Source organism: Hyla sarda, chromosome 2 (genome assembly GCF_029499605.1).
Source record: "Hyla sarda isolate aHylSar1 chromosome 2, aHylSar1.hap1, whole genome shotgun sequence".
NCBI lineage: Eukaryota > Metazoa > Chordata > Amphibia > Anura > Hylidae > Hyla > Hyla sarda.
Genome location: NC_079190.1, coordinates 177,891,291 through 177,903,358, shown reverse-complemented (window position 1 = coordinate 177,903,358; position 12,068 = coordinate 177,891,291). Strand labels below are relative to the sequence as shown.

The window sequence follows — 12,068 nt, the reverse complement described above, 5'->3', positions numbered from 1 at the left end:
TAAGCTGCAGGCATTTTCACGTTAACATCAGTAGCCGAACCCGGTTTGGTCAGGATGAACGATAGAGCCAATAACCCCATATAGGCGTGTAGCCAGTATTTTAGCAAAGATCTTAATATCAACATTCAAAAGGGAGATAGGTCTGTAGGAATCTGGTAGCAACGGATCCTTTCCAGGCTTGGAGAATACCACTATCAACGCCTCCCTCATAGAGTCCAGAAGAGAGTCAGCCACAGCCACCGATTGAAACAGTTTGAGGAGTATAGGGGGCACACGCTCTTCATTCATCCCATACCAATCACCAATTAACCAGTCTAAACCCAGGGTCTTCCCATGGGGAAGTTCCTTAATAGCCTGTGCCACCTCCTCCAGCGCAAAAGGGGTATCTAACGCTTCCGCTTGAACACGGCTGAGCTTTGGAAGGGATAAGTCCTGTAGAAAAAAACTGAATCTTCCCCCTGACAGGGTCTAGGAGCAGAATAAAGGGAGGAGTAGAAATCCCTAAAGACAAAGTTGATTAACTGAGGGTCGGACAATATGGAACCCCCCCCCCCTTAATACAGGGAATAGAAGCGGCAGGGCGACTAGCCTTTGCTAAGTATGCCAAAAGTTTCCCTTTCTTATCACCAAATGCAAAAAAAAGCGCCGCTTCCCTATCGGCCAACCTCAAATGAACCCTATCCTTCTGGACAACCAGCAGAGACCTCTGCGCCCTAGCCCATGCCCTTTCATCAGGTGTAGGATCTCTAATATATGTCACCTCTGATCTGATATATTGTTGCACTATACTAGGGAAAAGCCATCAATATTATAAAATAACTATACATTAGAAATCAAACATCCAGTTCCCAGTTTTAGCATCCTTTGACAGCAGAGATGATCCCTTACTTTGTTTTTCTAGTTTTGTTCTCTTTGTTAATGCTTTGTAACTCTTTTCTTTAATACCAGCCGTGCAGCCTTTGAGGACTCAAAAAAGTGGGGAATGTTATTTTTGGTCAATCAGCTTTTCAAAATTTATTTTAAGGTAAGTTTCTTCTTTCCATAACCCCCAAACCTTCACTTTTTAAAAGCCATAACTTTTATTTATTTTTTTTCTCATTTTTTTTTAATTTTTTTTACTGACATTTGAGGACTTGTTTTCAGCAAGATCAATTTTGCTTTTTGATTACCCCCTTCATTTTACCATAAAATTTACTACAAAAAAAGAACAAATATTTGTTGGATGAAGTTGAGATAAAAATTCTATTGTTCAACTTGGTGAATTTAATTTTTACACTGTTCACTATACGGTAAAACTAACATCTTATCTTTTTCCTGCAGTTCAGTACAATAACAGTGATACCTGGCTGATTTATGGAGCTGGGGGCTGCCAGTTTCCCTTTAGTGGCTGAGATCAAAACTGACAGTAGCCATTTTACCTTTCATTGGTGGTGCAGTGGTGCGGATCACCTTCCCGCAGTGCAATCGCAGGAAGGTGTTCCATTGTCTTGGTAGCCCCAGGCCTCCGTGACTGCCAGGACTCTTCTATTGATAGAGCCTCAGTAGAGCTCAGATATGATGGGTCAATGCCGGACATGTCCTACAGTGATCTGTATGAACAATTTAATGATTCGATTGTCTAAAATGGGTTAAAAAAATCATTAAAAATATTAATGCCTCCCATGAATAAATTTTTTTTATAAGAACAGGACAACTTTAAGCAATTTTAAGCATATTCTTACCTTTATGGAAGAACAAAAAGGAGAGGAAGAAAAATAAAAACGAAAACACAAAAATAAGAATTGCCCAGTCCTGAAGGGGGTTAAAAAACTGCTTTACTTGGTATTCTGACTCCATCTTCGGAGCTGTGTTAGGGTTAATTTTTTAACTCATTAGAGCAGATGGAGTTTTTTGAATATTTTTATTAGAACTTTAGTAGTAGATTTAACATAGCAGCTACAAGCTTGTTAAGAAAAGGAGGCAATTTGACACAACTGGACAGTCATCTAATCTCCTTAATACTGTGGTTGCTCTTGACCACAGAATTTATATGGTTTTTACTATTTTTGCTCTGCCGCGCACCACTTCTGCCCTGCTTATGCCTCACATGCCCTGTCCAATAGTTGTTGCTGCAACATTTTGGAGCTATTGGACATCACCCGGCACCTGTCATACATTAAGTAAGCATCTTCGTAAATGTATGGTGAATGTTGCCAAGGGCTTTCCACCAATAACATTTATTACTTATACCCAAATAGATTGGCAGGAGGGGCCCATTTCCAGTGGGTAATCTCTATCCTTTCTCACCAGGATGGCCACAATGCGAGGTTGTATGTATCGGTAGCGGAGAATGTGTGCTGCAACTCTATACAACTCTACGATAAAAAGTAGCTCTTGTCTCTTTTTGTGTCTTTGGTGGATAGGGGTGTGTTTTTGTGGGCAGCTATGTTGTGTTAAAACAGAGGTAGATAATAACTGGAATTAATACATTATATCTTAGATAAATTTGAAGGGTATTTTCCCGGAGAGCTCTTTCACAAAGGAACTGTATAAAATGCCGTCTTTACTATTAATTGGCTCAGAACACTTGGCTGGAAAAAAAATACTGCTTTGCATTCAGCAGAACTTTTCATAAGCATACATCCACCTCCTGTTCAGTGCCACCCATGATTTCATATCCGTTTTTTTTTTTTTCTTGTTATAGATCAGCAAACTTCACTTGTGCAAGCCTTTGATCAGAGCAATTGAAAGCTCCAACTTTAAGGAAGATTATTCCATCTCACAAAGGGTCACTTACAAATATTATGTTGGTCGGAAAGCCATGTTTGACAGCGAATTTAAAAAAGGTACGTTATCTAAAAGCAGTCGTATAGTATAGTACTAAGAAGGAAAAAAGGCTTTGCAGAGCATTGTAAGTTTCGTGAGCAGGGAGAATAAAATAGAGGCAGTCGCAAGAATAAATGTGCAAGAATATACTGACAAGCATGTCCAGCCTTTTTACCGTTTGTTGGCTTCTAATATTATTTTATTAACATACAATGTTCTTTTTTTGTTTCCATAGCTGAGGAATATCTATCATTTGCCTTTAGGAACTGTCTTCGCTCCTGCCAGAAAAATAAAAGAATGATTCTCATATACCTACTGCCAGTAAAAATGCTCCTGGTGAGTGCCCTGGTGTCTGAGGCTGTCATTTTATAGATTTATATATTCTGCAAACACGTACATTAGTCGGTAATCTAACTATGCTATCAGATGCTACATATGTAATCTTAATTCTGAAATTTTACTTCTCACACCGAGTGAACACTAAGTTTTGCTCTGTGGTCCTTCTCTTAGAATATTCATGTCAAGATATGGTTTCCTCCTGCTCAGGGCCGGCCTTAGGTGTTCAGGCGCCCTGTGCGAGCTAACCTTGTGGCGCCCCCCCCCCCCCCCCATTACCCCATAAACATACACAAAGAGGAAAAAATCTTTGTAACAAAACTTTTTTTAAAAAATATTTAATCATCCCCCTTCCCCCTTAATCAGTCCCATGTCCCTCTTAATCAGATGCAGTATAGTTCCCCCACATTAGGATTAGTATAGCTCCCCCACATTAGGTTGGCAGTATAGTTCCCCACATTAGGTTGGCAGTATAGTCCCCCACATTAAGTTGGCAGTTTAGCTCCCCACATTAGGTGCAGTATAGTTCCCCACATTAGGGGCAGTTTAGCTCCCCACATTAGGTGCAGTATAGTTCCCCACATTAGGTGCAGTATAGTTCCCCACATTAGGTGCAGTATAGTTCCCCACATTAGGTGCAGTATAGCTCCCCCCACATTAGGTGCAGTATAGCTCCCCCACATTAGGTGCAGTATAGTTCCTCACATTAGGTGCAGTATAGTTCCCCACATTAGGTGCAGTATAGCCCCACATTAGGAAGAAGCAGGTTCCCCACATTAGGTGCAGTATAGCTCCCCCCACATTAGGTGCAGTATAGCTCCCCCACATTAGGTGCAGTATAGTTCCTCACATTAGGTGCAGTATAGTTCCCCACATTAGGTGCAGTATAGCCCCACATTAGGAAGAAGCAGTTTCCCCACATTAGGTAGTAGCAGGTTCCCCTAATTCGGTAGGATTGTCGTTCCCCCATTCCCCCCCCCTCCCCCCACCGACTCTCACACATGCACACAGGCAACCACACATGCGCACACACACACAGACACCCACACATACACATAGACAACCTTACCTGACCCGACCTGCGCTGTGCTTCTTCTCTCCGGCGGCGCCCTGACGAGTGACGTCGCTGACGTCCTGTGCGGGTCTGCGGAGGTACGTCACATGTGCGACGTCCCTCTTCAGACTCTGGCTGCCAGCCAACCGGAGACGCGGAGGAGGTCGGGGTAAGTGATGCCTTCCGGTGTAATGAAGAAAACTGTGCCCTGAAGTGGAATGTGACCCTCCGCATAGGGACACAGTTGAGGGAGGGTAGTGGGAATGGAATGAGAGGGAGCGGCCTGCAAAGCAGAAAACTGTGTCCCTGTGTGGAGGGTCACATTCCGCTACAGGGCACAGTTTTATTAATTACAACGGCATTTAGCGCTGCTTGCACGCAGCAGGGCTAAATCCTGCGCATCGGGCAATACAAATTATATATACTTGGTGCTAGCTGTGTCGGCCACCCGGCGCCCCTGTTGCTATGGCGCCCTTTGCGACCGCACAGCTCGCACACCCCTAAGGCCGGCCCTGCTCCTGCTTACTACCTGTAGAACAGTGTTTTCCAGAAGCTGTCTGGCATGCTGGGAATTGTAGTTTTGCAACAGCTGGAGATACACTGGTGTAGAAGAAACCTAATGCTTTCAGGCAGCGTAAATAACAGGTAGGCCTCAAGCTCCTGTCGTAATAACAGGAACTCTGTCTTGGCACATGTTTAAAAGGGGTACTCCACTGCTCAGCGTTTGGAACAAACTGTTTCGAACGCTGGTGCCAGGAGCTTGTGAAGTCATAGCCCCGCCCCCTCAATGCAAGTCTATGGCAGGGGGTGTGACGGCTGCCACGCCCCCTCCCATAGACTTGCATGGAGGGGGCGGGGCTATGACGTCACAAGCTCCCGGCTCCAGCGTTCGGAACAGTTTGTTCAAAACACTAAGCAGCGGAGTACCCCTTTAATTATTGTCTACTGCCTAAAATGGTCATTGAAGGAAATATCTAGCATCTTGTAGATTTCCTTCAATAGTGTTTAAAATCGTCTGATATTTTTGAAATCTATTGTGTGCCCTGCATTACTTTAATGCAAAATATGTCACTGTTTTTCCTTTACTCTTCAGGGTCACATGCCGACCATTCAACTTCTGAAAAAATATGACCTGATGCAATTTGCAGAAGTGACAAAGGCTGTCCAGTATGTACGCTGTGGTTTTCTATTAAATGAAATAGAAGTTTTTGCCTACAACAAATCTTTTTTGAGTGGCAAACGGAACACTGCCATTCTATTTCCAGCTTCAACATAAAAGTGGATAGCTATAAACCAGTTAGTTTTTTGTTTTTAGGGGCATGTCTTTTAGGGTTTTTAGGGTATGTCTGTTGCCATTTTTTTATTTATTAATTTTTTCTAGTGAAATCGCATATATTGACATTTTTTCATGTGATGGCTAAATTACTTTAAAAAGACCTTGGGCGTTAAATAGCGCAGAGTTAGACTGGACTATCAAAGAATACACCAGATTTATCACTGGGATCAGGCAGTTTGGTGCAACTTTAGACTGTCTAGTCTAAATTTACACCTCCTATTAGTTGGTCTAAACTCCTCCAGAATACTGGCACAATTTAGTTGTACAGTTATGCATGTTAAAGGCGTTCTTCGCTGCCCCGGCATTCGGAAAATTTTGTTTTGAACGCTGGGTGCAGGCGGCGGGGGTCCTGACATCACGGCCATGCCCCCTCGTTATATCACGCCATGCCCCCTCAATGCAAGTCTATGGGAGGGGCGTGACGGCCATCACGCCCCCTCCCATAAACTTGCATTGAGGGGGTGTGGTGTGACGTCACGAGAGGCGTGGCCATGACGTCACGACGCCTGCACCCAGTTCTAAACGAATGCCAGGGGCCTCACATAGATCGTGGGGGTCCCAGCGGCGGGACCCCTGTGATCAGACATCTTATCCCCTATCCTTTGGATAGGGGATAAGATGTCCAGGGGCGGAGATCCCCTTTAAGCCATGCTTTCTTTTTCAGATGCAGCAGAAAAAGTATCTACAACATCTAATAAATGTGTTGCCCATTTTGAACAGTAAATTTGCAATGTTCTTACCCACTGACTACATATAACTTGAAAATGTTGAAGAATTAAAACCAGATGTAGATTTAAAAGTTATCATTTTTTTCAATAATCTACTATCTTAATTTTTTTTTCCTCTCTCCACCCCCTGATATGGACACTTCAAAGTATCTAAATTGGTTAGTCTCAGATGTAGGCAGTGGTCCAATAAGCCATATTACATGTAATATTACCATTGTATTAGTGTACATGACCATCTAGTTATATCTACTAGGCCTGGTTTTACGGATCAATGCTGATGTGCTGATTTTATTTGCATTGCAAACTTTATTGAGAATATTTCCTTTAATGTGGCTTATGAAGACACAAGTAGCCCTTGCCTGTCAATGTTATATTTGTGTGTTTCAGGGAAGGGAATCTTTTACTGCTGACTGAGGCTTTGACCAAACATGAAACCTTTTTCATCCGTTGTGGCATCTTCCTGATCCTCGAGAAACTGAAGATAATCACATACAGGAATCTTTTTAAGAAAGTGTAAGTTCACTTTGCCAGTGCTCACTCTGTGATATATGAAGCCTTAGGCTACAGCTCTATTGAGCCACATACTGTACAGTGGTCCCTCAACATGCGATGGTAATTCGTTCCAAACGACCCATCGTTTGTCGAATCCATCGTATGTTGAGGGATTCGTGCAATGTAAAAGTGCATTAAATACTCACCTGTCCCTGCCGCTCCGGACCGCGTCCTCACCGCTCCCGATGGTCTCCCAGGAGCTCCCGATGGGGTCCCGCTGCTCCGGCGTCTTCATCGGGATCCTCCGGCTTCTTCCGCATCTTCACCGGTGTCCGGACCTCGCTTTCTGGTGACGTTATTACGTTGTTGCGCCGTGACGGCGTGCGCAGCTACGTAATAACGGCGCTGGAAAGCGAGGCCCGGACCCCGGAGAGGACCCGGAGCAGCAGGGATAGGTAAGTGAACCTGCTGGGGCACATTACACTGCTATCCGACAGCAGCTTAAGCATTTTGCGCTGCCGGATAGCAGTTAATGCGATGGCCCCGACATATAAAAGCATTGTATGTCGATGCTAACATTGACATGCGATGGCCTCTGAGAGGCCATCGTATGTCGATTTGATCATATGTCGGGACCATGGCATGTCGGGGGGGTTACTGTACATTGTAGAATTATACACAATATCATTGATTTCTGGTCCTGTGCTCAGATTGTCCATTCTTAGAAAGCAGAACAGGAATTTGGAGAGAAGTTGTCTTCAGCTCTATAGGTAAAGGGACACCCATATTGCTTTTCACTGCAGTTGATGATATGGAATTTTGTGCTTCCAAGAAGAAGTGGCATTGTATATCTGAAGGATAGTGTGTAATTCTGAAATCTCTGCCCACTCTATTCTGTGACCAGTAGACTGCAGCAAAACAACACATACAGTTACATTTAATCCTGTTGTGTGGGCACATTGAGGACTTACCCTAATAATAAGCAGTGTTGTAGTCCCAGAGAACCCTTTCAAAGTTCAGTAAGGCCTTGTATACATCTAACATATTCCTTAATATTCAGCTGCTGCATATATGGTTAAATAGACCAAGCGTAGGATGTTGTTTTTTTTTTTTTGTGTGTGTTTTTTTTTTTTTAACTACTTTTGGGCTGCTTCATAGTGTTATCCAGTTTAATGATTTGACAAAATAATGTGGTAGACTGCATTATTCTATCCTACAAATAAAACATGTACCGCCATAAAGCAGACCAAATACAGTCACAAATATACTAAGTTTTGTATATTCAGCCCAAAGGCTGTGCTGCCGCTACACCACAGTATACAATAAAATATGTTTGTTTCTTTCTTTGGAGGAAGATGGGGTGTAATGGCTTTATTTCACAAAAAAAAAAATTTTCTTCTAGATATTTGTTACTCCGAACACATCAGCTTTCTCTGGATGCCTTTCTGGTTGCCCTAAAATTTATGCAGGTGGAGGATGTGGATATTGACGAAGTGAATTGTATCATAGCTAACTTGATCTACATGGTAAAGTAATGCATGATATCTTACATAGCCATTAGGAATTTAGTGGATACATCTCAGCAGGTCTAAGGGTGTGCTTGCGTTGATGTACTATATATCTTATTAGTCTATTGTAGTCAGTTTTTAAAGAAAAGTCATTTGGAGTAAAGTATTTTATGTGTGATATCAAAGGATTTCAAGAGAAATATTATTTGACCACCCTGAGACCATCATCATTACACGGCCTAACACTTGCTTTAAATTAGCCCTGATCTTGTAGATCAATGTTTGACCATCGTGTGGGGAGAACCTTCACTACCATTATATATCGGCCATCCATCTCAATATTTTATGGGGAGGCATGCAGCCAATGAACAATGGTCAACAAAGTCAAAAGAAGAGATCACCTGACAAATGAAAGTTTGCTTGTTCAGCTGATCTCTGGCCCTAATACACAGGGCCATATTGGCTGAATTGGTCCATGTAATAGGTCCTTAGCTGTTATTGTGTAACCCAGTGTTTAAACCAGTGTTTCCCAACCTTTTTCGGGTCGGGGCACACCTCGAAAAAAAATTATTCCGCGGGGCACCGCTACCGAGGTTCACGAGCAAAAAAAAAAAGGGGAAAATGGTAAAAAACGCAATGCACTATATCTATTTATCAGTGGGTATGTAGTTTAGAGTGCTGCTTTATACAGCAACTCACCAATGACGTCTTCTCTAATTTGCAATGTTACCTTCTCTTCTCCATCTGGTCCAGGCCATCATCACGATTTCTTCCACACACAATTCTTCACCGTTAAACTTGAAAAACAAATCTATTAGGTGCCGAACTTTTTTTTACATGGGTGACAGAGGGGTGTAGAAGAGTGGACATGGGTGACAAAGGGGTTTAGAGGGATGTAGAGGAGTTTACATGGGTGACAGGGGTGTAGAGGAGCGTACAGAGGGGTGTAGAGGAGCGTACAGAGGGGTGTAGAGGAGCGGACAGAGGGGTGTAGAGGAGCGTACATGGGTGACAGGGGTGTAGAGGAGTGGACAGAGGTGACGGGTGTAGAGGAGCGGACAGAGGGGTGTAGAGGAGCGTACATGGGTGATGGGTGTAGAGGAGTGGACAGAGGGGTGTAGAGGAGTGGACAGAGAAGTGTAGAGGAGCGTACATGGGTGACGGGTGTAGAGGAGTGTACAGAGGGGTGTAGAGGAGCGTACATGGGTGAAAGGGGTGTAGAGGAGTGTACATGGGTGACGGGTGTAGAGGAGCGTACATGGGTGACAGAGGAGTGAATGGGAGTGAAAGGGATGACAGGAGGGGTGAACATGAGTGACAGGAGGGGGTGAACATGGGTGACAGGAGGGGGTGAACATGGGTGACAGGAGGGGGTGAACATGGGTGACAGGAGGCGGTGAACATGGGTGTGGACAGGGGTGACGGGGGGTGGACGGGAGTGAAAGGGATGACAGGAGGGTGGACGAGGGTGACGGGGGGTGGACAGGGGTGACGGGGGTGGTGAACATGGGTGACAGGAGGGTGGACGGGAGTGAAAGGGATGACAGGAGGGTGAACATGGGTGACAGGAGGGTGAACATGGGTGACAGGAGGGTGAACATGGGTGACAGGAGGGTGGACAGGGGTGACATAGGGGGGGACAGGGGTGACAGGAGGGTGGACAGGGGGGTGGACATGGGTGACAGAAGGGAGGACGGGAGTGAAAGGGATGACAGTAGGGGGTGAACATGGGTGACGGGGGGGTGAACAAGGCTGACGGGGGGTGGATGGGAGTGAAAGGGATGACAGGAGGGTGAACATGGGTGTGAACAGGGGTGACAGGAGGGTGGACGGGGGGGGGGTGGATATGGATGACGGGGGGGGGTGAACATGGGTGACAGGAGGGTGGACGGGAGTAGGAGGCTGAACATGGTGGACAGGGGTGAGAACATGGGTGACAGGAGATTGGACAGGGGTGACAGGGGGGGTGGACATGGGTGATTGGGGGGGTGGACATGGTTGATTGGGGGGTGAACACGGGTGACAAGGGGGGGGGGCAGACTGGGTGACAAGGGGGGGCAGACTGGGTGACAAGGGGGGGCGGACATGGGTGACAGGGGGGGGCGGACATGGGTGACGGGGGGGGCGGACATGGGTGACGGGGGGGGCGGACATGGGTGACGGGGGGGGCGGACATGGGTGACAGGGGGGGGCAGACTAGGTGACAGGGGGGGGCAGACTAGGTGACAAGGGGGGGGCGGACTAGGTGACAAGGGGGGGGGCGGACTAGGTGACGGGGGGGGGGCGGACTAGGTGACAAGGGGGGGGCAGACTAGGTGACAAGGGGAGGGGGCGGACTAGGTGACAAGGGGGGGGGGGGGCGGACTAGGTGACAAGGGGGGGGGCGGACTAGGTGACGAGGGGGGGCGGACATGGGTGACGGGAGGGGGGGCGGACTGGGTGACGGGGGGGGTGGACATGAGTGACGGGGGGCGGACTGGGTGACGGGGGGGGGCGGACTGGGTGACGGGGGGGGGGCGGACTGGGTGACGGGGGGGGTGGACATGAGTGACAGGGGGGGTATAGGGTGGACCCGGGTGACGGGGGGGGGGGGTGGGTTTGGACAGAGTTGAGAAGGGGTAACAGAGGGGTGGAAAGGATACAGTACCTTAAGCAAGCCGGTCCGCGCAGCTTGCAGGTCCACGGCAGTCCGGCGCAGGTGAAGATCATTCCGCCACAGGGACCCATTCTCGGCTCACTGCGCCGCAAGGTAGAAGGGGTACGCTGTGTGCGCAGTGCGCACGCAGGCTTCCCTTCCCCCCTGTGTCGCCAGTCATAAGCGCGCAGGCCGGGGCGGGATATTTAAAAAAATAAATAAGTAAAAAAAATCACAGCAAAATGCAGTGGCACCACGGCCAGTGGCGAACGGCACACACGTGTACCGCGATTGGGAATCACTGGTTTAACCCATGGCTAGTTATGGGATTTACTACTAGGTAAAGCAGTGCAATGTAATCTAAACTGGTGTAATAGGTAGGTGTTGTAGATATCTATGGCATGAAATAAGCATTCATAGAGACGAACCTTACATAGAATTCAATAAATAAGCAGTTTATTCTTTTAGCTACTAGTACCGACACAGCCTGCAATGCTGATCCCATGCTCCTGCAAATGATCACAAAGAGTGAACGCAAGATGCAACTCATTTTAAATCAGTACAGAAACCAGTTATTTCAGCATTTTCATTACCAGTTTTTTGTTCTCACAGGTTGTTTTGCACTGACCTGTGTTGTTTCCTTTCTAGGGACACATTAAAGGCTACATCTCTCACCAGCATCAAAAGCTTGTGGTCAGCAGGCAAAATCCCTTTCCTCCCCTGTCAACGATTATTTAACAGGCATCCTGAAGATGATGAATGGTCGGCAGAACACATGACTAAGGCTTTCAGTTTTTTCTTCTTTTTTTTTCTTTTTCTTTTTAATAAATGACAACTTTTTTTTTAATATGAACTTGTAAAAGTTATGTTCTGTTTAGTTGTTTTTATATATATAATAAAAAACATTTTTGTATTACTTGCTTCAGATTATATTCTGACCACTAAATAATGGAGGCCTCCGCTCTGGGTAAACCAAAGTGATTTTGCAGAAGTTTTTCATTGGTGGCGTATTATCAGTATATGCTATCAGTGTCTGACACCAATCTGCTTTTTGCCACAGACACAGCACCTGCCTACACAGTGAATGGAGCCTAAAGCAGACAGCTCCTTACACTGTGTAGTCAACATGCTGGGTTACTGCACCTCAGGTCCTATTCATTTAATGGGATAGTCC

At 45.9% G+C, this 12,068-nt stretch overlaps 1 protein-coding gene across 1 annotated transcript in view; it reads left to right on the top strand.

Annotated features, from left to right (window-relative positions):
* PCID2 (PCI domain containing 2) overlaps positions 1–11,765 on the top strand; it is a 33,661-nt gene extending 21,896 nt beyond the window's left edge. The window contains 7 exon segments of the mRNA XM_056555811.1: positions 949–1,024; positions 2,684–2,825; positions 3,041–3,141; positions 5,289–5,362; positions 6,647–6,772; positions 8,154–8,277; positions 11,543–11,765. Of these exon segments, the coding sequence (XP_056411786.1) occupies positions 949–1,024; positions 2,684–2,825; positions 3,041–3,141; positions 5,289–5,362; positions 6,647–6,772; positions 8,154–8,277; positions 11,543–11,632 (733 nt within the window). The 3' untranslated portion in view covers positions 11,633–11,765.
* The last annotated feature ends 303 nt before the right edge of the window (positions 11,766–12,068 follow it).